This window comes from Elephantulus edwardii, unplaced genomic scaffold (assembly GCF_000299155.1).
Source record: "Elephantulus edwardii isolate Elephantulus edwardi_28Jun2011 unplaced genomic scaffold, EleEdw1.0 scaffold00021, whole genome shotgun sequence".
Lineage (NCBI taxonomy): Eukaryota > Metazoa > Chordata > Mammalia > Macroscelidea > Macroscelididae > Elephantulus > Elephantulus edwardii.
In genome coordinates this window covers 17,197,288-17,224,113 of record NW_006399771.1, presented here as the reverse complement: position 1 = coordinate 17,224,113, position 26,826 = coordinate 17,197,288, and the positions used below count along the sequence as shown (strand labels likewise).

Genomic DNA, 26,826 nt, shown 5'->3' with positions numbered 1-26,826 from the left:
GTTAGTTCCACAACAGCTTGGTTGATAGCTCCAGGTGATGGCTGGATCTGCGGTGGTGCCCTGAGGTCACAGGGCTGTGGTGGGGGCTGAGGTGCCTGGAAGCAAGGACTAGGGGGGTAAAGAGCGCAGGCCTTGGGCACAACCACCAAGAGGTGGGGGCGGGGCTTGGGCACTGCTGGTTGTTTGTGCAGCAGCACCCTGTGTGTCGGGGGTCACAGGGTCACACAGGTCTGGGCTGCAGGGCGGTCGCACAGTGGCAGGTAGTCTTCGCTCCTCTGGAGTTCTGTGGTGGATGGCTGACTATTGCTCTTCCTGGGTCTCTTCCCGGCCAGTCTGGCTGCGGAACTCCGTCTCTGGTGGTGGAACTCCATCTCTCTAAAATTTATCTTTTAAATTCCCTCAATGGCTCCACTAACAAAGTTTACTGTAAATAAAATTTCAAATCAAGTGTTAATATCATAAACTCAAAACTCACGGAAGCTGAGTTTGATTTCAGTCACAGTGACCAAAATAAGTTCTCCAGGGCTGTGAACTGTAACAAAAAGAATTCATAACTGCATTGTTCAAAAGTGGGTAGATATAAAATAATATCATCCTTAAACTACCTTGTATAATTAGAAAGTACAGAGGAACTGTAAAGTATAGACGAACATCAAATAACAGTTAGTACAATAAATACGGAAGTTAGCCTAACACTGATGTTAGCTTTATACTTTTTCAGCTATGCAACCTTGAACAAAGTACATTTACTAATTAAAATTATTAATAAATGAGTATATCTAGTTATTTGCTTTAAGATGGAACATTGTTATTCCAAGGACAGAGTTAGTACAGGGGAAAATATAGCCCTGATGTCTTGATTTATTACATTTATTGACCAGTAGACTATGGATATAATAGAAAACTGAGACTGTCATTTTTATTATCTCTGTTTAATTCACCAACTTGATTTTTTTTTCTCAAGGAACTTCTCTTTTTTGGCTTTTTTTACTTTGGTTAAGTTACTAAACTTCTTCACACTTGAGTTTTCTCATCTGTGAAATGAAGTGGTTGGTTAGATGACTTCCAAGGTTTGTTTTGGCTCTAATGTGTTATGATTCTGTGAAATGGAAAATTAAAATATTTGGCTTTGGTAACCTTATTAAAAACACAAATATTAAAAAGACACAATTAATTCTCATCCTATTATGAGTTGCTATCTACTCCATGGAACTAATCATTTGGAATAAATCATTTTGAAAGCACTGTTTGTTTCAGGTATTTAGTAGAAATCACCAGCAAAGCATTTCATTTTGGACAAAATTCTGAACTCATTTCACCCATGCTGCATGCAGACTTGTATCATATTCCCATTGAATCTTCATGCAGATTACTCCGCTAAGGCAAATAAATTCTATATAGAGCTTATGAAATCAAAACTGCCTCTAAATTATCTGTGTTAAGCCTTGTTAACTTCTATTGGAGAACTTATACCCAGAAAGACTAAAAGTCTTTTTTGTTCAGATTGAGAGTCCTAATGAGCAAATGTCCTACTGTCTATCTGTTTTCAGATCTCCGCATCCGAAGACAGCATTCCTCTGAAAGTGTTTCTAGTATCAACAGTGCTACAAGTCATTCCAGCATTGGCAGTGGTAATGACGCTGACTCCAAGAAAAAGAAGAAGAAAAACTGGGTAAGTCATCATCGTTAATCTAATTCAGAGGTTTATTACTGCATAATGAATCAGGGGTTTGCGGTGGGTTACCTCCCCTTCGAGGATTTGAAATCTGCAGAAGTTTATAAACAGTCCCACTCAAATTATTGACACCTCAAATTCTGCATTATATTGAAGAGCAGGTACTTTGGAGTTGGTAGTAAGTTGGAATTTACAGCCTAGCTATGCCACATACAAATTGATCTTGAGCAGATTATTTAAGTTTCATGGAAAATATAATTTAATACATCTGTAAAAACAAGTTATTAGTGCATACTATAGAGCTGTGGAGAAGTGAAATTAGATTTTACATATGGAGCAGTGGTGGTGCAGTCCATAAAGAAAGTACTGTTAACCAAAGGCCATGCCTCTCTGGTGGTTCGAATCCACCAATGACTCTATGAGAGAAAGATGGGCAATCTCCTGTCATGCAAATTACAGCCTCAGAAAAACCCGCTACAAGATAAGCTATAGCTGTGAATCACAATTTATTAATATATATGTATACATATTATATAATATTATATACTTATACATATGCATATACATGTGCATACACACACACGTGTGTGTGTGTGTGTGTGTGTGTGTGTGTGTGTGTGTGTGTATTAGAGCCGAAGATTACAATGAGAGTAAAGGAGATTATGACAGTAAGATTTGGAGAATTGGAAGGAAAGGGGGAAAAAGGGGGGAAAGCCTTGGAAATATCTCCATCAAAGGTCTTGCAGTGTGAACAGAGTGATAAGAAGTGAATGCTAGTGTCTACCTAATTTATTTCTGCCTTCTTTTGTTTGCTAGAACTGTGTTCTAGACTTGCTGCAATATAATTTATGATAATATTAAACAATTGCTAAATACCAATGAAGGAAAAATGCTGTTATTGCAAAATCTTAAAAGCAATGAAAGAGTGCTTTTAATACCACCAAAGTAGATTTTAAGTAAGGACCTTGGGTTGTTTTTTTGTTTGGTTTTTTTTTTTTTTTGAGAAAGTCAAAATAAAACTGCTTAAGGATATTACTACATAACTATCAGAAGACATTACTAGAATGCTTTCTCGAAATAATGAAAGAAATATCTTTTTTTGTTTCAAACAATGTTTATACAGGTAATATTTTAAAATACTGATCAGCCTTCATTCCCTTGATTTGTAATTTCACACTCTTTCATGTTTCTGCAAGGTGAACTCTAGAGGAAGTGAGGTGAATATGAAACGTGGACAATTTGGCATGCATCTTTAAAAAAAACACAACATCCAAAAAGCCCTACCTTGGCATGAATGCTATTCGTTTTGGCAGTAGGCTTTTATACCTTTTTTAAAAACAAATTACCTTGTATGTCTTTCCTTTGTGTCTTTTCATTTTAATCTCAAATCTTAAACTGAAGTCATAAAACCACTTTCTGAATAGAGCTGTAGGGGATACCAATTTTGGCTTTGAATAGTCTGGGGATTGAAAAATTTGAATAGAAAAATCACAATTAATGAAGTGTTAGGTGAATTTGATTTCATTTTGCTTTTAAGTTTATACTGTCAGCAAGATCTGAGTTGATTGTAGCTCTAAAGTGGCCATTTAAAGCAAATTGCCATGAAGGGAGAAGTCTTGGGAATGAGAATCCCTTCAAGGTACTTAGTTTTAAATGAGTGCTCTGACAGCTATGCCCTTGACCCTGCGCTCTTTCAAAGCCTCCTATGTTTGTGCTGTGCTGGATTAATACAGTATAAAACAAAAGCACAAAAACAGTATCATTTGTTTTAGAGATACTGTGCTGCAACTGTTAATAACTCTGCTTCTATATACTGACCCCAGGCAGTGGCTAGGATGGCATCTGCTAACTAACTCCTCAAAGAAAGGCTTCCTGAGTACAAATAGACAAAAGTAATTCTGTCCTTCTTCTAGCTAAGAAGCTCATTTAAACAAGCCTTTGGGAAGAAAAAGACCACCAAGCCTCCTTCCTCGCATTCAGACATTGAAGAGCTGACTGATTCCTCCCTTCCAGCATCCCCCAAGTTGCCCCATAACGCCGGTAACTGTGGGTCAACGTCCATGAAGCCCTCACAGTCGGCCTCCGCGTAAGTCAGCCCATCTGCAGAATGCTGTCTTTTGAATAAACAGCTTTGGGCCAAGTTCTAAAAGTAACCAGCTCATACTTTCACAACTGTGGTATTCATATCTATACCAGTTATTTCAAGAGATTTTTAGAATGTTGGATGGCTTTATTTTTTTTCTCTCCCTTTTTTCTTTTCTGTACTTTGGAATTTGCTTGTTTATCTCATTCTCCAGTTCTTCAAATCATTGTTTCACTTCTTTTCACTTGCATTTGTCTAACTGTGCGTATGTGCAGGTCACCCCTTGTCTGGCCACCAAAGAAACGTCAAAATGGCCCTGTGACCTACAAGCATAGATCTCGGTAAAATGGAGTGTGATGCATGGAACCTGCATAGATCCCACTTGTAACTTCAGTGGCATTTGCTTTGGCTTTTTCTAAAATCATTCGCATGCATTTCAGCAGGAAAAAGCTTGTCTGTCTGTTTCAAGTCAAATTTCATTTCCTAAGACCACACTGTAATGATTTTTTCCTTTTATGGGGAAGTCTAACATAGCACTATAAAAGCATACGGTTTGAGAGTAGAGAAATAATACATGGGGATGATAGAACCCTGCGCTGAGTCTCCTTTTAAGACATACAATTTAATTCAGAATTTCTTATACATGTATGCCAGTTACTAGGAGAGAATTGCCACGTAGAAAGGATCACTGTGCACGCCCAACTGTATCACTTAGAGGAAGTACATGGATGCTTTTATTTTAAATGAAAAAGATATTAATTCACACAAACACATTCTTTTGCACATGTTCTGCAGAACAAACAACAAAGCTCTCATGTATATGACCTTAAATTTGCCCAACCAGCCTGTATGGAGTTAGCTTTATTAGCTGTGATTTCCTAAATCAACTAAGCCTACCAGAAGGATTATATAATACTCATCCATTATCTAAATACCCACAACTCATTTCTCTAATCTATTCTGCACAGTATTTATATTGCTAATTCAGGGTGACTGGAAGGTATTGAAGCAACCAAATAAGGCCATTCTTTGCACAATTTGCAGTAGAAGAAATCAAGAGATTTTGTGTTTGTTTGTTGCTGTTTTACAAAGAAATACAATTTTGTATGTTACAAATGGTTACTTAAGGTCTTTTTAAAAAGGGTCAAATAAAATATCTGGTCTATGATTCTTCACACACACACACACACACACACACACACACACACTTTTTATTTATACATTTCAATAACAAGGACATTTTGAAGCTCACTTAATATCCAGTAATATTAAAAAAATGTGAAGAAAAGATTAACAGAAAAAGATAGCTACTATTCTCAGTGCAGAGCCTGTGAACATGCTGCTGTTTGTATAATGCCCTGTCTCTGGATTTTACCAGTAGCAAGTAATTTCTGTACCTTCTGAACAATACTGCAGACAAACCTTTGAAAGAAACATTGCTTTTGGTAATCCTCTGGCTTTCCCTGACCACTAGTTTTGTGTTCTCTCCCTTCTTCAGGATTTGTGAATGCACAGAAGCTGAAGCAGAAATAATTCTGCAGCTGAAGAGCGAGCTCAGGGAAAAGGAATTAAAATTAACAGATATTCGGCTGGAGGCCCTCAGCTCTGCCCATCACCTGGATCAGATCCGGGAAGCCATGAACCGCATGCAGGTCAGTACTGAAGCACCTACAAGAAAAGGGGAAGAAAAAAAATCAGGAGATAAGAAGGCTGCTTATTTTCTTCTTATAGCGGTAATAGGAGTGTTCCCAATTCTAAACGCATTGTGTAAATGCACTGTTTATAAAATCTTTGCCTCTTCTTTCTTTCTCAGTGTGGATGGAGACATGTCTAAACCAGGGCTCCAAGTCAGAGTGCACACTGGTCACGCACAGTCTAAGACCACTTAAAAACACTTGTATTAATGATTGTACAGACTGAGAGCTAAGTTTTGAAAGAAACAAGTACAATTCTTGCTCCTTAATTTTCCAAGAGTTCACCTTTTTTGTTGACTGTTTTCTGGGCTTTTGAAATTTGACTTTCAAATAGCTTTACCTATTTTCTTTCAAAAAACAACCGGTGATGAGGAACTACAGAAATGTGAACACAGGTTTCTGAATAGGGAAGACTTGTATAGAATGCCATCTGTGGAAGTGAAGCCTCTGTCTACTTCACAGAGGTGTCTGAAGGAGAAATTTGGAGTGAGGCTGTACTCAGACTAAGTTTTTGTTTTATTATTGTAAACCAGTAATCGTTCGGTATCACAGAAAACTGGTTGCAGAGCAGATTCATCAGCTGCTGTCTGTATCCATCAAAAAGATTTTATTGCTTTTGTAAGCTTAGTGCTCCATTTTAGAAGAGTAAACACTTTTTCGTAAGATGTTAACCGATGTTCTAATGTAATGTTTAATCAGTTTATTTGAATTGTTTTTTATCTTGCTCTGTTTTTCAACTGTCTAAATAAGGAGTCTTACAAATGGCATTATGTACATTATCTATGACATTTTAACATTTCTTTGAATAGGAGGTTTGAATCCCCCAGGTGCTCATTGGGAGAAAGGTAGGAAATTCTTTCTCATTTGTTTTCCAGCGTCTGGGAACTCACTGAAGGGTCAGCTATGAGATGATTCTGACTTGATGGTACTTTGTTGATTGCTTTAAAATGAGAACTGTGATGAGTTATTCGATTGTATTATTCTTACTGCAAATAAGATAAAGCCCTGGGAAACTTCTCAAATATATATTTTTAAAAATTCAAGAAAGACATCTAATGGATAGTGTTTCTATATTTGTGAGTGTGTGTATATATATGTATATGTATATGCATGTGAGAAACAAATTATTTTTACTTTTGAACAAATCATATTTCATTTGTTCATTTAATATGTGATTACATTGTTTCATTTTGTTATTGTTGTTATGTGCTGTTGAGTTGTGATTGGTACATAGTTGACCCTCCAGTAGTTGTGCAGAGGCTGTAAATCACATGGGAGGAGATTACATATATTGCAACTATTGGATTTGAACTACCTGCCTTTGGGTCCTCCAGCTCTTTACCCACTAGATCACCACAGCTCCATATCTAGTACATAAACTTTGATATAATAGTCATCAGACAGCTTTCTCAATTTTTTCTCTCTTGTTTTCATCTTCATGACAGAATGAAATTGAAATTCTGAAAGCTGAAAATGACCGGTTAAAAGCAGAGACTGGTAACACAGCTAAACCCACTCGCCCACCATCTGAGTCATCCAGCAGTACCTCTTCCTCATCGTCAAGGCAGTCATTAGGACTCTCTCTCAACAATTTGAACATCACAGAGTCTGTTACCTCAGGTGATTGTTTGCACATGCCTATGCATGGTTCAAAATTGGGAAGGGTGTATACCAGGGATATATTCTGTATCCATACCTTTTCAATCTATATGGAGAACATATTATCCAGGAGGCTGGGTTCTCTAAGGAGAAATGTAGAATCAGGAATGGAAGAAGATTCATCAACAACCTGCATTATGCAGATGACAAAACCCTGCTTACTGATACTGAGGAGGACCTGAAGTGTTGCTGCAGAAGGTCAAGGACAGCAGCACTCAATGTGGATTGAAGCTCAACATCAAGAAAACAAAGATTCACTTTGGATTGAGGCTCAATATCAAGAAAACAAAAGATTCTCACCACTGGGGCGATTGGCAGCATCATGATAGATGGTGAAGGGATTTAGATTGTTAACAGCTTTAGTTTGCTTGGCTCCACAATCAACACTTTTGACCCCAGCACCCTGAAAATTAACAGATGTATTGCAATGGAAAAGTCTACTGTTAGAAACTTCTCCTAGTCATTGTCCTGCCCGATACCCTGGTCTTTGCATTCACTTGCTATGTGTCAGAGAGCAGGACAAGGACTAGGAATGACAGAGGAGAATCAATGCCTTTGAGCTGTGGTTTTGGAGAAGAGTATTGAATATACCATGGACTGCTAAGAAAACAAACAGGTTCAACTTGGAGAGGGTTAAACCAGGATGCTCCTTGGAGACAAGGATTCCGAGACTTCGTCTGACATACTTTGGACATGTCATAAGGAGAGACGAGTCCTTGGAGAGGGACATCACACTTGGGAGGGTGGAAGGACAGCGCAGGAGAGGAAGACTGTCTATCAGGTGGATTGATTCAGTTACTGGGGTATTCAGGGTAGGTGTGTCAGAGACAGTGAGATTGGCACAGGATAGAGCAGGGTTTAGGGATATTGTAAATAGTGTTGCTGTGAGCCTCAGGTGACTCGACAGTACATAACCACAACAACATGCCTAAGCAGAGAGAGCTCTGGTAACCTAGTGACAAAAAGCTACACTACAATCCCAAAGGCCCACAATTCAAATCCACCAGCTGCTCGAGGGGAGAAAGATGGGCAGAGTCCTCCTGAGCAATTCACTGTCCCTGAAAACCCACTGGAGGGTCAGCCGTGGGTTGTTCTGATTCGATGGTACACAACAATAGCACCACCTTAGCAGGGAGGGGGGAGAGCAGCCTGAAAATTTTATGATGAAAATTTTACAATGTTATGGCCCACCACCATTCTCTAACATAGTTTCTAAAAACTATTAATATCCTATTTCTCAGAAACAATCAGATTTTTTCCTTTTAAATGTAATATGTCCCACAGAGTTGTTCTTTTTAAAGATCCTTCTTTGTGAAGGAAAAAGAAACACTTTAGTGATATAATTTCCCTAACCATACTCCTAAAATCCCTATGTTTAAGAATGTCCTTCCCCGTTAATAATGAATAGAATGAAAAACGGATAAATTATCTCAATGACAATCATTGGTGCTCAGGAACATAATAATAACCCACATATTGTAGTATTTTAAACATATAAACTTCATTTATGGATATGTGAGGACTTATTTCTAAATTAGACTGTATGGTCCTACATGGTGCTGTCCAGAGTTACCTACATTACCCAATCCTTACATTTTCACCAACTAGGCAAAGGGACACGCCAGCTTCTTGTACTGTCATCAGCTGTACTAAAGGTGTAACTTGATGTATTTTTTTTAAGTAAGTGCAAATAGAATAGTGACACAATTTCATCTTAAGATCTATTAAATATGATACCTAGTCACTGTGTACATAGAACTGATTTAGGCAAGATCTGTGGTCATGAAAATGAGCCCTGATGGCACAGTGGTTTTGTGCTTGGTTGCTAACCATGAGTCTGATGATTGAAATCCCATTAGATGAGAGAAAGGTTTGTCAGTCTGTTTCGCTGGAGATGCCCAACTCTGGAAACCTTGTGGAGCAGTGCCACCTGTTCTAGGTCCCTGAGGCATGCTAACTGGAGTGGCAGTTACAGGATGTAACCACCAGATGACGCTTGGAAACCAAAGATACATATATTATTCTGGAACTGCTTCTATTCTAGACCTGAGATTTCATTGCTTGTCTCAAATTAACGTGAAAATTTAGAAATGGAAAAGAACAAGAACAAGTGGAAACCAAAATTACAGCATGCTGATACTGATTACATTTTCAATGAATCTATTAAATTTTCTCTTTAAAATGTGAAATGTAAGACCCAGATATATACTTGCCTTAACAGCAAATGGGATTTAAACTTTAAAGTGTATGGTAGGGTTTAGGGAAGTGATCTGAGGAAAGAAATAAACTTAAAAATAAACATCAGATGAAACAAATGCTATTGCTTAAGGGGAAAACATTATTTCAAAATTAAACGAATTACAGATTATGAAGTTGGGAGAATAAAGGCTATGGAAGTATGTAGTAATAGCTTTTTTGGTATAAATTTTGTCTGATGTTATTTTGCATAATATTCCAATGATACTAAAAAAGAAAATAAAGCAAACATAAAATTGAGATATATATATATATAGTCTGAGGATTTCTGAAAAATATGCCAATAATATAGATGAAAAACTGACAGAGAAGTGAAGTAGACTCTATCTAATGGTAAACAGTGTATGTTTGTGTCCTTAGCCTGATTCCTAAAGCAAAACACGAGACCCAACTTAACAGGATAGTTTAAAATGCACTACATAAGTTTTTTTCTTCATGTAATCCATAGTCAACAGTCTTAGGACCAGCAGCCAGGAAATTAAAAAGTTCATTGCCATGTGAAAGTCTGCTGTTAGGGACCTCTCCAAAGTGCTGAAGAGCAATGGTGTCTCTTTGGAGACTAAGGTGCGTCTGATACAGGCCATGGTCTTCGCAATCACCTGTTATGCATCAGAGAGTTGGACAATGACCAAGAAGGATAGAAGGAGAATTGATGCCTTTGAGCTGTGGTGCTAGAGAAGAGTATTGAGAATACCATGGACTGCTAGGAAAACAAACAGATTTGTCCTGGAGAGGGTTAAACCGGGTGGCTCCTTGGAGGCAAGAATTCTGAGGCTCCGTCTAACATATTTTGGACATGTTGTGAGGAGAGACCAGTCCTTTGAGAAGGACATCATGCTTGGGAGGGTGGAGGGACAGCGCAGGAGAGGAAGGCCCTCTATGAGGTGGATTGATTCAGTGACTGGGATAATTGGGATGGGAGTGTCAGAGACAGTGCGATTGGCACATAGGGTCGCTATGAGTCGCAGGCGACTCGACGGCACATAATAACAACAACAACAAATGTAAGTTTAAAAGAATGAAGTTTAGCCCTGGTGGCCTAGTGCGAAGAAGCTGTGCTCCAATACTGAAGGTGCACAGTTCGAATCCACCAGATGCTCTGCTGGAGAAGGAGGGGATTCTCCTCCTGTGCCAGTCAGATTCAATTCAGTGGTACACAACAGGAAAATAAAGAAATGAAAAAGAAATAAAGGGGTGGGTGTTTTGTTTTTTTTAAAGGAATAAAATTTACGCTATAGTAAGGGGAAAATGCAGAAACAAAACAAAAATAAATGTTTGGGAAACCTAGATTTTAAATAGCTAAGCTAATATCAAAGAAATGATACAATTCCTTTGTTTGCCGGACTCACCCCCTAACTGAGCGTTTGTTATAGGTTTTTTTTTCCACGTCAAATGCTAATGTGCCAGTGCAGTAGCAAGGTTTAAGGGAGGCTCCTGTCCTATAAAAATGAACACCCCATCATCATGCTCAGGAACCAGAAAGGGATCTGTGACACTTTATAAAGGGGAGGAACTAACTTTGAGATTTTTTCCCCTTAAGTAACACTTTTGGAAATTACCCATTTCAACTTTTATTTTTACTCCTGTGTAATTTTGTTTTCTAAATTATTTCTCGATAGTGAGACTTCTGGATGAACTATAGAAACAAAAATCAGATATCTATGGTATTATTTCATCCACTCTTAGTGAACTACAATTGTGTAAATCAGAAAAGCCTTGCACTAGGACTATTTTAACCAAAAATCTTTCCAGGATGCATAGTTAAAAAAGAAAAGAAAGAAATAGGAGGTAAGATGAACAATTGACAAGTGTCTTCCTGAAATATAAAGACTATTCCATGCATCTAATAGAAACAGTCTTTTAAAGGATTAGAGGTTTTTATCTGAATTTCACTTTGTTATAACTAAAATGACAGATCTTGTTATTCTTTTTAGATGTTGTCAGAAGACATTAACTTATTTTCCTTTAAAACAAATAAGAATAGCCCTCACCTCAATCCTTGTGGTTTTTATCTTCAGTTACATGTTTGGGTAACCCTTCAACTGCTAACAATGTAATATAACCAATAGGAGATCATGAGTCCTCCATGATGTAATCCAGAAAACTGTTCATAAAAAAAAAAGTTAATGTAACATAGAGAAAAGGAATAAGAAAAAAGAATACAAAACAAACACCATTGAGGGCAGCGCCCTGTTGCTGTACAGCATTATTGTAAATAGTGTTCTATAAACCCCATTTTATGAATGAAAAAGCCAAGACTTAGTAAAATTAGAATAATTTGTACAGTTATTGTAGTTAGATGCCATCAAGTCAAACACAATGCGTAGCGACCCTATGAACAGCAGATCTGAACCCTCTCCTATCCTCTGTCATCCTCACAATTTCTGACACACTCAAATCCATTGTTGGTAGTCACTGTGTTGGTCCACCTAGTTGAAAGTCTTCCTCTCCTTCTCTGCCCCTCCACCCTCCCAAGCACGATGTCCTTCTCCAAGGAATACTTGCTCCTCACAACATGAAGTATGTGAGATGGAGCTTCATCATCTTTGCCTCAAAGGGCACTCTGGCTGCACATTCTCCAGTACATATCTATTTGTTCTTTTGGCATTCCATGGAATATTCAACAGTCTTCTCCAACATCACTGTTCAAAGGCATCAATTTTTTCTTCTGTCATCCTTATTCATTGCCCAGCTCTCAGATGCAAAGCAAGTGACTGAAAAGATGATGGCCTGGATCGGGCACACCTTAGTCCTCAGACATCATCACTCCTCAATAAATTAGAGATGGCCTTGACTACAGACTTTCCAAGTGAAAGATTAGGAGATAATCTCCTGAAAGCTGGTGCTCAGTGTATTGATTGTGGATCTAAGTAAGATGAATTTATTGACAGTTCCATCTTTTCTCCATCTATCTTGATGCTGCCTGTTCCAATTGTGAGGATTTTTGTTACCTTGGCCTTGAGACGCAGTCTGTATTGAAGGATGCGCTTCAAGTCTTCCTCATTTTCAACAGACAAGATTGTGTCATCTGCATAACCAAGGTGTTTGATGAGACTTCCTCCAATCCTGATACCACATTCCTTTTCTTTTTCTTTTTTTTTTTAAATTTTATTATTTTTGTGTGAGTGTACCTTCAAATCAGATCTGACTGGTACAGGAGGAGACTGCCCCTCCTTCCCCGGCAGAGCATCTGGTGGATTCGAACCGTGCGCCTCTGGGATTGTAGTTGCAGCTCCTTGCCACTGGGCCACCAGAGCTCCCCACATTCCTTTTCATAGAGACCAACTTCTTAAATAATTTATATAATAGCCTTCCCTTCTCTTGGGGCATATGTTCTCTCTCTCCCCCCTATTTAGTCTCTCTCACACACACACACACCCAGTACATGTCAGTGCATTTGTACTTATGTGAAATTTTAATTTATAAAGTGGACACAATAGGAGATTAAAAATAATAACTAGTAATAAAACAATTATTAAGTAAAATAAAGATTACCTGAACAAAAGAACTAGGATTTAGGAACAGTCCATCTCATAATAAAGATGGCTACCAACAGGCTGGACACACCAAAGGACAGTCGTACACCTCAGCAAGATTTCATTAAGCTACTCAGAACAGATTGTCTGATTCAAAGTGGTCCATGCCAATCAATCTCAGCTCACTATTGCCTAGAATGTCAATATTTATGCTTTCCATTTAACTGGCATTACATCTGCCTAGAAAAGATCCATATTTATTCCCATTCCCCAAAATGGTAATCCAACAGAATGTGGCAATTATCAAACAATATCACTAATAATGTTTTGTTGGTTGCCTTTGAGTTGAGCCTGATTCATAGCAACCCTATAAACGAAAGGCCTGAAGTGCCTCTACAACTATCGACATTTATCAAAGTTCACAGAGTTTCCTCTAGAGGCATGATGTTAGTAAATGGATCCCACTTCTGCTTCATGCAAATAAAATCTTGCTAAAGATTATTCAAAAACTACTAGAACAGCACAACCACAGAGAACTGCTGGGTTTAGAAAAGTCAGTGGACCTAGGGATATTGTTGCTGATATCAGATTGATCTTGGTTGAAACCAGAGTTCTAGAAGGATGTCTGTTTTTTATAGATGGTGCAAAGGTATTTGACTGTGTGGATCAAAATAAATTATGACTAACATTGAAAGGAATGGGAATCCCAGAACACTTGATTGTGCTCATGTGAAACCTATACCTAATCCGAAACTTATACTTAAACCAAAAAGCTGTTGTCTAAACAAAGCAAGGGAACACTGCATTGTTCAAAATCAACAAATGAATGTGTCAAGGCTGTATCATTTCTCCATACCTTTTCCATCTCTATACTGGACAGATCATTCAAGAGAATGGACTTGATGGAGAAAAAATGTATCATTAGAATTGGAGGAAAACTCATCAACAACCTGAGTTATCCAAATTGTACAACCTTGCTCACAAAACTAAGGATGAAGTATTTGCTGCAGAAGACCAAGGACTGCATGAAGCCATTGGTATTTATTGTATCTCAAGAAAACAAAAATTTTACCAGTCAATAGGCAGAATAGGTAGAAAAAAAATAAATGAAGTTGTTAATGATTTCATCTCTCTCAGATCCATAGTCAACACTCTTGTAACTGTCAGGAAAACAGCAGACAGGTTGCCCTGAGAAAATCTGCTGTCAAGGACCTCTCCAGAATTCTAAAGAGCACCAGTGTCAGGGAAGAGATTAACATATGCCTGATCCAGACCATAGTCTTCTCAAATGTTTGCTATGCACATGACAGCATGACAGTGAATAAGGACGAGCAAAGAAGAATCAATGCATTTGAATTTTAGTGCTGGAGAAGAGTATTGAACATACCAATGGACTGTCAAGAGAACAAACAGGTCTGTCCTGCAGAGGGTGAAGCTGAGTTGTGCCTTGGATGCAAGGATTCTGAAACTCCCACTCACATATTTTGGGAATGTTGTCAGGAGGGGTCAGCTCTTTGAGGACATCATGCTTGTAAGGGTAAGGGTCAGTGCAGGAGAAAAAGACCTTGGATGAAATAGTTTGGCTATTCACATGATCTGAAATGGGGTCAGGTATGTGGGAGACTGTGAGTTGGCTCAGGATTGGTTCAGAGTCATTGTTCATAGAGTTGCATAAGGGTACATAACAACAGTGCATAATATGGCCTCAGGATTGGAGGAAGATTCATCAACAGCCTGCATTATACAGATGACATAACCTTGCATGCCAAAACTGAGGAAAACATGAGATGTATGCTATAGAAGGTAAAGAACTGTAATCGTCAATGTGTATTGATGCTCAACATAAAGAAACAAAGATTCTCACCACTGGACCAATTGGCAGTTTTACGATAGACTGAGATTGAGATTGTGAACAACTTCAGCTTGCTTGGTTCCACGATCAACACTCTTAGAACCAGCAGTCAGGAAACAAAAAGACAAATTGCATTAGGAGAGTGTGCTGTCAGGGAACTTTCTAGACTACTGAAGAGCTACAATGTCAGTCTGGAGGCTAAAATGCACCTAATACAGGCTATTGTCTTCACAACTTGCCTGCTATGCATCAGAGAGCTGGACAATGATTAAAGATGATAGAAGAAAATCAATTCCTTTGAATTGTGCTGCTGGAAAAGAGTGTTGACCATACCCTGGACTGTCAAAACAAATAGATCTGCCCTGGAGAGGGTAAAAGCAATCTGCTCCCTGGAGGCAAGGATTTTGAAGCTCTGTCTCACATACTTAGTGTACATGGCCACGAGCGACCAGTTCTTGGACAAGAACATCATGCTTGGAAAGATAAAGGGATATCACAGGAGAGGAAGACCCCCAGATGAGATATATTGAATCAGTGACTGGAAAAATGGGATTAGGTCTTTGGGAGATTATGAGACTGGCTCAGGTTAGGACAGAGTTCAGAGCTGTTGGACATAGGGTAGCTATGAGTTGCAGGGAACTCAGTTGCACACAAAAAGCAATAACCACATGGATTGTTTATTTCTGGAATTTTCCATTTAAAACTTTCAGACTGAGCTTGGCTGAGGGTGATAGAAACTGCAGAAAGCAAAACCAGTAGAGCAGGCTCTTCACTTACTCTCTATTTTCTTGAATAGCACTTTACACATTTTGAAATACTGACTTAGAATACATAGTCCAAAAGAGTAATTAATATACGTTTGTAGGAAAGCTTAATGTCTTGTTGTTGTTGTTGTTAGGTGCCAGAGTTGACATTTAAAAACAGAGCCTAATAATTGAAGGTTTAAGGTAAGCGAGAATGTGAGTGTGAACCAAATGCTTGAAAATAATTTGAGTTGACAGTCAATCTCAGTACCTTAACATTCCTAAATTATGTGAGTATTCAAATTGGACATGTTAGGTTGGATGGAAAAATTGGGTTGCCTTTCATTTTGTCATGGTTATAATTGTGACTGAATATTACTCAGACTGTGTGTAATGGAAAAAGAAACCCCTTATTTCCTCGTCTAGAGACAGTGGTCTAACACTTGGGGAAGGTGATGGAAGTACAGATAAAATCTTAGATTGAAATTTTAATACAGCTATAGTAACTGAGTTGGCAAGCATGGGATTTAAATGAGCTGGGTTAGAATGGGAAACAAGGAGGCCCAGTATTCCCACTTTATGATAGAATACTTTGAGGGAGAAAGCAGAGATGGTAAACAAAATAGCTAATGTTATTCTTGTATGTGTGTCTTTCTTTTAAATTTTGGTAGATATTTTGCTAGATGATGCTAGTGATACAACTGGACATAAAGATGGCCGCTGTGTGAAAATTATAGTCTCCATAAGCAAGGGCTATGGTCAAGCAAAGGTATTTCTTTCATCTTTTAATCTTTGTTCTTAAAGGCTGAGAGTTGCTTTGAGCCAAATATACTTTTTATTTGAATACGTCTGCCATGCATACTATCAATGATTGTTTACATTGGCAATGACTAATATGTGATATAAGCATGAAAGTTAATGACAGTAAAGAGATTACAACAGAATATAAGCAGCAATATGCAATAAGTACATTCTTTAAAAGCAGTATGATTGGTTCCCTCTATCTCTTTAGTTTGCACAAGTTTGAAAAAAGTTGCTTTCTTTATGTAAAAATCTTATTTAAGATATTCTTTCAGTATAGATTACATGTAGTGCTTATAATGGAGATTAACATTTCTCTAGAATGGCCAATCTGGTCATGGTATAAAGAAACAGACTACAAACTCTAGGAATATTCTAGATGCCAGGAAAACACATTTTCTACTGAGCCTAGTCAGCACATCCCATTGAGGTTATATGTCTGTATAATTTTCAAGTGTTTTAGTTTTTACTAAATTAAATACTGTAAATTGGCACTCTCATTATGAGCCTTTTCTTTCCTTAGAACTAAAGATTCTTATAAACAAAATTTTAGTTGAGTAGCTAAGGATAAAAATTTGTAAGGATTCATTTTTTTTTACTCATATCAAATAAAAGAAATGCCTTTAGGCTTCTAAAGTAATTGAGGTATTTAGATTTAAAAATCACTTGAGAAAACACTTGTGAATTTTTACCCCGAGCAAATGTTCCAAGGATTCTAATGCCATCAACTTTCTGCTTGAGCTGGAGACTTGTGCCTGCTTTCCCCAGGTGGGTCTTTATACGAATGACTGTAGCAGTCTCAGGGGAGTCTAAACTATCTCTAATTTAAAAGCAGCTGCTTAGCCAGTGTTTTTTAAGTGTCCATTTTAACTGGGTTATAATCACACTTAAAAAAAGTTTTCTCTTTCAAAATAGTCTTTGCACTTTCTTTTTTAAAAATAAAATAATGCCTCACCAGAAGTTGCACTGTAATCCCGAAGGCACACGGTTCGAATCCACCAGATGCTCTGCTGGCGAAGGAGGGACAATCTTCTCCTGTGCCAGTCAGATCCAATTCGATGTACACAACAACAACAAAAATAAAAAAGTGAAATTTTTAAACAATGCTTCTAAGAAGAATAATTAAAGCACAGAGGCACAGCAATTTGACTATAAATATCTCACTGACCTCTAACTGAGCTGGTGACAAAACAATCATGTCAATAATAATCTACGAAAGTAATAATAATAATACACTCAAACTAGATAGAGGAGAAATTGAAATTCTGAATTAGCTAAATTACTTTCTTAGCTCACGCTTCATAGAAGTTATATGTTGTGGAACCCATATTTCCTAATAGGGGTTCAATAATTATTTTATCATTGTTTAAGACCTTTGTAAGAATGTATTATATCCGCTATTTAATTATATCTGATTCTGTTATGATGACAACTTCATGTAACCATTTCTAGTTGTCAGAAAAAAGACTCTAGTTCGACAATAGAAATCTGAAACATTTACCTTGCCAATATATGTAGAAACTCCCCCAAATGTCATCTGATTAAAAAGAAAAAGGTGAATTTTGTGTCATTATTTTTGTTATAAGGGGTTGTTTTGCTTGACAAAATGAATCACTTAGGATTCCCTGGTAAATTATTTTCCTAATGAATTTTCTGATAAATTGAAAATATGAACTGTTTTATAAAAATGTAAATGTGATACAACCATGGATAATTTATCTTTAAAAAAGATCAGATTGTTTTAAGGGTCATCTAAATTAATAAATGAGAAACTGAGTTTGAGCCCTCTAAAGGTCAGATCACAAAACAGTACAACTAAGTTCTACAACTGCTGATATAGTTCTACTTCATTTCAATCACCATTTCCCTGCTGCGGCTGTTTCTCTTCAGAAATGCACGCACCACATTAAGAAGGAAGACTTTTCTTTCTTGTCCCTTTCTTCTTCCAGTCTAGTTATTAGATTCATGACTCAGTTTTCCTTCATGCACCACTTTTGCTATCACTTTTGTTCATTATTTATCTTGTTTACTTGCTAGGCATTTTATTTTCTCAATCATGTTTATTTGGGAATCATGGGCCAACTGCATTAAAATAATTTTTAGTGGATAATAGAGTTATTAAACTAAATATACAATAGGGTCTAATCTCCTTTTTTTGTGTCCTTATTCAGGATCAGAAGTCTCAGGCATATTTAATAGGGTCCATTGGTGTGAGCGGAAAAACCAAGTGGGATGTCTTAGATGGTGTAATTAGGCGTCTTTTTAAGGTAAGTTACACAGTATGGTTAATATTAATATTCAGGTACATTTGCTTGTAGAGTTTCCATTGACTTTCCTTGCTTAGATGTGTTTACGTTCTCTCTCCTCTACTTAAACTATTCAAGAAAGCTTTCTCTTCTTGTCCTACTTGCTGAAACAGTTCTTATATTACCCATTTCTAAAATTCTTGACAGCTAGCTTCATACCCCAGGTGGTTTTTTATTTGTTGTCGATGAGTTGAACTCCTCTTTTGATTCTCACATTTGTGTGTAACATTTTAGGAATATGTGTTCCGAATTGATACATCCACCAGCCTTGGTCTGAGCTCCGACTGCATTGCTAGCTACTGTATAGGAGACTTAATTAGATCCCATAGCCTAGAAGTGCCTGAACTGCTGCCTTGTGGATATCTGGTTGGAGATAATAACATTATCACTGTGAATCTGAAAGGTAAAAAGAAAAAAGTGTTTAGTTGATTTTTTTTTTGCTTTTAACTAATAATTATCTTTTTCTAGTTTTCTTTTGAATTTTCTTATTTGACAAAGGTATTAACAATGTTTTAATAGTTTTTGATATGCAATAAACCACATTGGCTCTTTTGGGAAAACACTAAAATCTTATTAAAACACTAAAATTGCACTAAACTAAATTTATTGAGCCCTGGGATAGAAAACTTATAATGTGGAAGACTACCCAAGACTCATGAAAAAGAATCTGATCTCAACTATTTTAAATATCTAAGTTTTCTCTATTTTCTATTAAGAGATATTTTTAAAAAATTATTGTATATTCAAAACAATAGATTCACTGCTATGCTTTAAAAATCCATGTCCCTAGTAAGTACTTTGTGGGGCTACAGAATGAAAGTTAAACAGTAGATATGAGAAATTCTGTCTTATTTGCTTTATATTATGTGATGCTTTTATGTTATTGTAAGTGCATTACACTTTATTCAGTGTTTGTATTATATTCAGTATCCATGTATTGTAAAGAATCAGAACACATCTATTTAAACTATAAGGTAATAGGAGAATTTGTCAGTATTTTGTTTTATGATTATGGTAATTGGATTAGTAAAAGGAGATACTATTATTTCTCTTTCTAATTCCTTGGCAAACATAATAATTTGTTTTCTTCAAAAGCTTAAGTGATGTACAGCTGGGATGTTGAAGGAGATATAGAAAGAGAAGGGCAGAAAGAGTAGTAAACACACATATATACATATATAAAAACATATATGATTCATATTCATTCTTATCAAAATAGCTGTTTTCAAAAGGATATAGGAGTTTATAATACAGTCATACAACACAATGTGAATGAAGGATCGTGTGAAACACAGTGAACTTTGTAAGCAAACAAATATAAAATAAAACATTTTATTTTATTTTAAAAGAAGAGTTTATCATAGAATTTGTAGTAAAGAATGTCTCTATCCTAACCTTTCCTTTAGAGACATATTCTTTATTATAAACTCTTTTTTAAAAAATAAAAAATAAAGAGAAAAGATCTAGCATGAAGAACAATGCATACGAACTTTGTGAACTTTGTATGTAAACCATTATAAAATAAAATAAAAAAAGAATATGCCTCTAGAAACATAAGAAAAAAAAAACAGAGTGAATGAGAAGCCAGAGCAAAAATAATCAACTAGCTTTTATTTCTATGATCACTTTGCCCTACTACTACTGATAGTTTGCTGACTTAAAAGGCAGTGCATTTTTATGGTTTACAAATATCAACCAGAGCATTTTGCAAGAACTGCATTCTCACCAGTAAGAGAACTCTGTTCTTAGTTGATACTATTTTCAGTTTTAGCTTATATTGAACAATAAGTTACAGTTTTCCCTTTGTTTCTTTCTTCAGGAGTGGAAGAGAACAGTCTGGACAGTTTTGTTTTTGATACACTAATTCCTAAACCAATTACCCAAAGGTACTTTAACTTGTTGATGGAGCATCACAGAATCATACTCTCGGGGCCAAGTGGTACTGGAAAGACCTATTTAGCAAACAAACTTGCTGAGTATGTAATAACCAAATCTGGGAGGAAAAAAACAGATGATGCAATTGCTACATTTAATGTGGACCACAAGTCAAGTAAGGTAAGTCATATAATCCTAAAAGAATGGCTGTTGTGTTTTGAACAATTAAGTCTTAAGAGTGTATGAGATTTATGTATGGTACTTGGAGGGAGGCGTAGCCATTTCTTTGTCTAAAACCATCAACAGATGACAAACTGTTCAATGACTTTTAAAAAGCCTGCCACTCAGTAGTGTTTCACTGTCAGGAATTCAAGGATTAGCTCAAGGGTTAGACACTAGTCTGCTAATTGAAAGTTTGAACCCACCAGCCTCTGCACCAAGAAAGACAAGACTTGATGATCTGCTCATAACGATTATAGCTTAGGAACCCCTGCGAGGCAGCTCTTCTCTGTCCTACAAGGTAGCTCTGAGTCCAAGTTTATTCTAGGCCATAAAACAATAACATCAGACACTCCATAAGGGTCTACAGAAGAAATTGGCAAGGTCATGATTGTTTGACTTCTTTTATACATATTTTTTACTTAGCATTAGAGTAAAAGACATCTATCTGTTCAGAGTATTAAAGACATGAGCAGGAAAGTCCACTCTTCCTTGATAAATAAGGACTTATATAAAACCGATATAGCCCTGAATGTGCTCACCATGTTGTGCCAAGAAAGTTGTAGGACAACTACCTGGACGTATGACTGGAAGAGATCTATATTTATTCCCATCTCCCAAAAAGGTGATCCTACAGAATGTGGAAAGTATCTAACAATATCAAAAATATTACATGCAAGCAAAATCATGCTGATGACTACCCAAGAATGACTCAAATCAACAGAGGACTGCTAGACATACAAGCAGGATTTAGAAGAGGCCATGACACTAGGGATATCATTACTGATGTCAGAGCAATCATGTCTGAAAGTAGATAGTATCAAAAGAATGTCTATTTGTGTTTTACCAACTATGCAAAGATATTTGACTGTGTGGATCACAACAAATTGTGGCTAACATTGAGAAGAATAAGAACCCCAGAACACCTGATCATGGTCATGTAAAACCTATACTTAGAGCAAGAAGCTGCAAGAGAATATTGCATGTGTTCAAAATCAAGAAAGGAGTGCACCAAGGATATGTCATCTTTCCAGACCTTTTCAACCTATATGCTGAACAGATCATTTGGAAGGCTGAAGTTTATGAAGAAGAATATGGCATCAGGATTGGAGGAAGACTCATCAACAACCTCCATTGTGCAGATGACACAACTTTGCTTGACCAAACTGGTAAGGACTTGAAATATATGCTGCAGAAGATCAAGGACAGCAGCCTTCAATATGGGTAGCATCTCAACATCAAGAAAACAAAGATCCTCACCACCAGTCAATGGGTAGTATTGTGATAGATGAAGAAAGGATTGATGTTAATTATTTCATCTTACTCAAATCCACAATCAACACTATTGGCACAGCAGTAAGGAAATCAACATATGGGTTGCATTGGGAAAATCTGCTGTCAAGGATCTCTCTAGAATATTAAACAACAAAAATGTCGGTCTAGAGACTGAGACATGCCTGTTCTGACCATGGTCTTCTCAATTGCTTGCTATGCATCTGAAAGGTAGACAGTGAATAAAGATCACACAAAAAAATCAATGCTTTTCAATTATGGTGCTAGAGAAGAGTATTGGACATACTATGGACTGCCAAGGACCAGTCCTTGGAGAAGAACATCATGCTTAGAAGGGTAGAGGGCAGTGCAGAAGAGGAAGACATTGGGTGTGATGGACACAGTCACTGTGTCAGGTGTGTCAGAGACAGGTTGGCTTGGGATAGGGCAAGATTTAGAGCCATGGTTCTTAAGGTCACTATGGGTCATGGTCAACTCAATGGCACATAACAACATATAAAAGGAAACACTTAATCTGAGCCTTAACAGATAATTAGGAGTTAACTAGATGGCTGCAAAAATAAAATAATTTAGGCAGTAATTATGGGAGTATCAATTTGTTTATTTAATGTTATCATACAAAATTTGCTTAAGAAGTTGAACACTTCCATTTTATCATCAACTGAAGTCTAAGTTGTGCCATAAATGTTCTCAATGACTAAATAGGCTAAAAACAAGCCACTACTTTATGTATTCTTAGTAAAATATAGAATCCAAAAGAAGAGAAATGAATGGGTCCTAACATATTCCCAAATACTGGACTATTTTTACTTATAATTATTCATCACCATCTGAATCAATTCAACGTAAGTCTGTCTTGGCATACTGAAACTGTTATAAGCAATAAATTGATGGAATCCAGATGATATCAGGTCATGATTTTTCCAATAATTACTTAATTAGAAGTTTCATCCCCAGGATTTCAGAAACTTAAACATTTTAGAAACAAACTGTTACCTAACTATGACCCAAACTGACTAGATCCTTGAAAAATCTAGACAAATAACTTAGCGAACAAAATAGTCGTTCATTAAAAAGGGCATTAGGTCCTTAACACTTATCAGTTATGGAATCTTGGACAGATCAGTGAATTTGTTTGGACCTTGGGTCCTTTACTTGTAAAGTGGGGATTTAAGTAGCACATAGTTGGGACTAAATGAAAGTAGAGGGTGTATGGGAATGAGAGAAGAGGAAGAGACTGAGAGCAGAACAAGTAGCAAGCATAGTATGAACTGCCTGCAATTATTCTTGCAAGCCCTTACAAAAAGTATATTGTTCTTATACAAATTATTCATATTAAACTTTATTCAAGATTGTCTTATATGTTCTCTTCAAGGAGAGCAATGACATAAAACAAAGTTGTATGTTGTCAGATGCCATAGAGTAGGACTCATAGAGACCCTGTGACTGGCCAGCCAGAACCTTGCCCTATCCTGTGCCATCCTTGTCATCTGTGACACACTTAAGCCCATTAGATTATCTTCAAGTTAAATACATAAAGCACATGGATTGCAAATACTGCCTTAGGTCTCAGCATTATTCAAATTGTCGTGGAATCACCCATTGCCATTTCAACTGAGAGAAACATAGAACCTTAGGTAGAATATTTGACTTTTCTGTGAGCTAAAGTGGGAAGAGCACAATTGTTTGTTTGCCTCAGCCTACATGTTTAATGCCTCCTGTGAATTCTGTATCCTTATATCTTCACAGAAAAAGCCTTTTAACACTTTGTTTTTTTCTTTTCAGCTGAAAAAGATGAAAGGTTTAAGGTCCCTTAGTCATCCTTAGTGATCTCTTTGGTTTTCTCTCTATTTTGATATGAGAGAGCACTTCAAAGTTTCTTTATAGGTAGGAAAAAAGTGGTTAGAATAAGAGTGGAACATATTTGTTATATAGACCAAGGGATTATAATAAAGCTTGAGGTCACTTAAAAATCAAGTTTTGAATAAAGTTAACTCTGAACTTGACTGTTGACAACATAATAAATATTTATACGGTAACAATAAATATTTACATGGTCATTTTCAAGGATGCAGTTTGACATGTTAAAAGTAAACTAGGTACATTTATTTACATTTTCATGTTTGCATCTCCTCGCAAAATGTATTATTTATTATATTCTTTTTATATCCTTTAAAAAAAATCTTTAATGTTTGAAGATATTTTCAATAATTTTATGTGAATGTCATTTCAAACATTTTGATTAAATATTTCCAACACTCTCTTTCTCCTGGTTTTTCAGAAGAAAATCTTCTGTGTCATTATTTGGTCAGTTCAGTTTTTGTTATTGTAAAATAATGAAAAATTAAGCATTGCCAGGAGTGTTTGAACAAAACGAATAATGTTAGGAAACAGTGACAGAAAGAAATCCATGGACAAAGCCAGTACCAAGAAAGCACAAATACAACAAAACAAATGGTTATTGTTTCTTTTATGTTTGTAAGCTATGAATGTAAGCTATGAGCAAGGCTCGATATGGAATTGTTGGCAGAGAATTTACCCAATTCTTGCCAAATTGTCAGAGAATACACACTTTGGTGCTTTTGGTTTGTTTGCTTGGATTTTTTTTCAGTTTTTTTTGAGGGGGGCAGTGGGAGCAAAGAAAGAATGGCAGAAATGAAAAGCAGATTGGCAAGCTGAGGCTGTTGGGGACAGCTGCTGGCAATATAGAGTGACAAAAATAAAATGTGGATGAGAAGTGAAACGATGAGCCCTTTCTCCAAAAATGTTCAATGAAAGCTGTTTAATTTCTTATATGGTTCTTTGTTCCCCTGACATCAGAAGAGAAAGTCAAAGGTACTTATTTATGGGTGGTAGGGCAGAAATGAAACAATAAACCATTTCTTCATGGTTTTTTTATATCTCTACATTTTACATTCTATCCCTCTTCATATTCTCTAAGGCCTCCCTCAAGTTGCCAACTGGAATATTTTGATTGAGAGAAGTCCATGTAAACAATTACACTTTGTGACTTCTCACAGAAGGCTGGAGATGAATTTAGTAATGAATTTGTGGCCAGCTGAAGCCACTTGGCATGTTAGGTGAGAAAGGATCTGAAAGCAGAATGTAGCAGATTCATTTTAGGGTGGCTGGCATCAGAACAAGAGGAAGCAATGACTCGCAACTGCTGTATTCTGTGTAAACTTTAAACAAAATAAAGGATTAATTTTATTATTCACACTCATTAAGAAAATGTAATTTCTTACTCTACCTATCTAGACCTTTCACAGGAAGTTTAGAATGGCACTGCATCAGTATTTCAATGCCGATTTTACTGGAGGCAAGCAAGAATGAAGATCCTGAAGTAATTTCAAAGGGGTCTATGAATATCCCTTATGTAATGCCACACAGTTTTATATATGCAAGTGACTGGCCCATAGCTTTCATTGAATTCCAGAGAGACTCTGTTAACTCGAGAATAAAAGAACCACGTTAGACTCCAACGGTCATGTTCTTCCAACACCACTCACTGATTCCTTAATTACCCATTTCAATGCCTCTGCTTCTGCTGTGTCTCTGGCTTTTTGTAACTCTGTGCAGTAAATTCTTAGAGATTCTTTGGCTTTCATGATCTGCATTCCTTCCTTGTTACTTCTCCCAAGTGATATAATTATAACTTTACTAACAACTTTTCCTTAGCTTGTTGCTGCTGTTATGTGCCACCGAGTCAGAACTAACTCACAGTTCAACATCCATCAATTCTTCAGAGACTGTAAACCACATGCAATGATATTGCCCATCTGTCTCCTGTGCAACAACTGGTGCATTTGAACAATGAACCTTTCAATTGACTGTACAATTCCTTACTACTAAGCTACCAGAACTGTTAGCTTATTTAAATGAGAACAATAGCATTCTATTTTCTCTCTCTCTCTCTCTCTCTTTTTTTTTTAAATTCCTCTTTAATTGATTACTAGGACTTCAATTACCACTCCAACTAGAAACTAATGGCCATGTCTCAACTGTAGGCATAGATTTCTATTGTTATGTGCCACTGAGACACCTGCAACCCAAAGCGACCCTATGTACAGCAGCTCTTAATTCTGTCCTGTCCTGAGCCAATCTCACTAATTTCGACATACCCATCCCTGTTGTCCCAGTTACTATATCAATCCATCTCATCTGGGATCTTCTGTTTACTTATTACTATACTTTTATTATCCTACTAAAATGCACATCCAGCAATGTAAGTTCCACCTCTGACAAAAGTGTAATAAACCCAGCCATTCATCAGCACTGTTCCAATGCTCACACAGATGAACATTCCTTAACAGAACTGCTCCAGCAGCTTTCTAAGTGCCTACACCCCTTAAGCTTCCTCGCTCTTTCCTGATCATATCAACTCTCCCAATGGCAAACTGAATGGCTCTTTATAATTGAAATCTTATCACATGAAAACACTTTACTGTTTTCTCATTGTTTTCTCCTTTAATTCAAAAGTTTCCCCAAAGTTCTATATCCCTATTAAATTCTGTGCTATCTCTTGGCTTCAATGATCTCACTATCTACTTGACTGATTTCTTCTCTTTCTCTGATTCTAAAACAGGTACACACTGTTAAATTAGAATTCTAACTACGTTCTTCAGATTCCATGGTTTCCAATTGTCTGTAGAAGTTTAATTAATGATTTCACTAATTCAGTAATGTAAATTTTCCATTTCCAATGTATTTGCTGCTAGGCCACTGTTGTTGTTGTTGTTGTTATGTGCCGTCGAGTCGCCTGCGACTCATAGTGACCCTATATACAACAGCCCTGAACTCCGCTCTGTCCTGTGCCAATCGCACTGTCTCTGACACTCCCATCCCAATTATCCCAGTCACTGAATCAATCCACCTCATAGAGGGCATTCCGCTC

General features: G+C 36.8%; 1 protein-coding gene across 3 annotated transcripts in view; it reads left to right on the top strand.

The window, feature by feature from the left end:
• The window catches only part of NAV3 (neuron navigator 3), a 540,923-nt gene that overhangs the window by 476,684 nt on the left and 37,413 nt on the right, over positions 1–26,826 (top strand). The window contains exons 25-34 of one of the 3 annotated variants that reach the window (XM_006882551.1): positions 1,551–1,672; positions 2,872–2,892; positions 3,589–3,761; positions 4,034–4,099; positions 5,257–5,410; positions 6,898–7,072; positions 16,110–16,207; positions 18,411–18,506; positions 18,780–18,948; positions 20,365–20,600. In XM_006882551.1, coding sequence (XP_006882613.1) covers positions 1,551–1,672; positions 2,872–2,892; positions 3,589–3,761; positions 4,034–4,099; positions 5,257–5,410; positions 6,898–7,072; positions 16,110–16,207; positions 18,411–18,506; positions 18,780–18,948; positions 20,365–20,600 — 1,310 coding nt within the window. The remainder of the gene's footprint in view (positions 1–1,550; positions 1,673–2,871; positions 2,893–3,588; positions 3,762–4,033; positions 4,100–5,256; positions 5,411–6,897; positions 7,073–16,109; positions 16,208–18,410; positions 18,507–18,779; positions 18,949–20,364; positions 20,601–26,826) is intronic. The other 2 variants (XM_006882552.1, XM_006882553.1) reach the window with 2 other exon arrangements.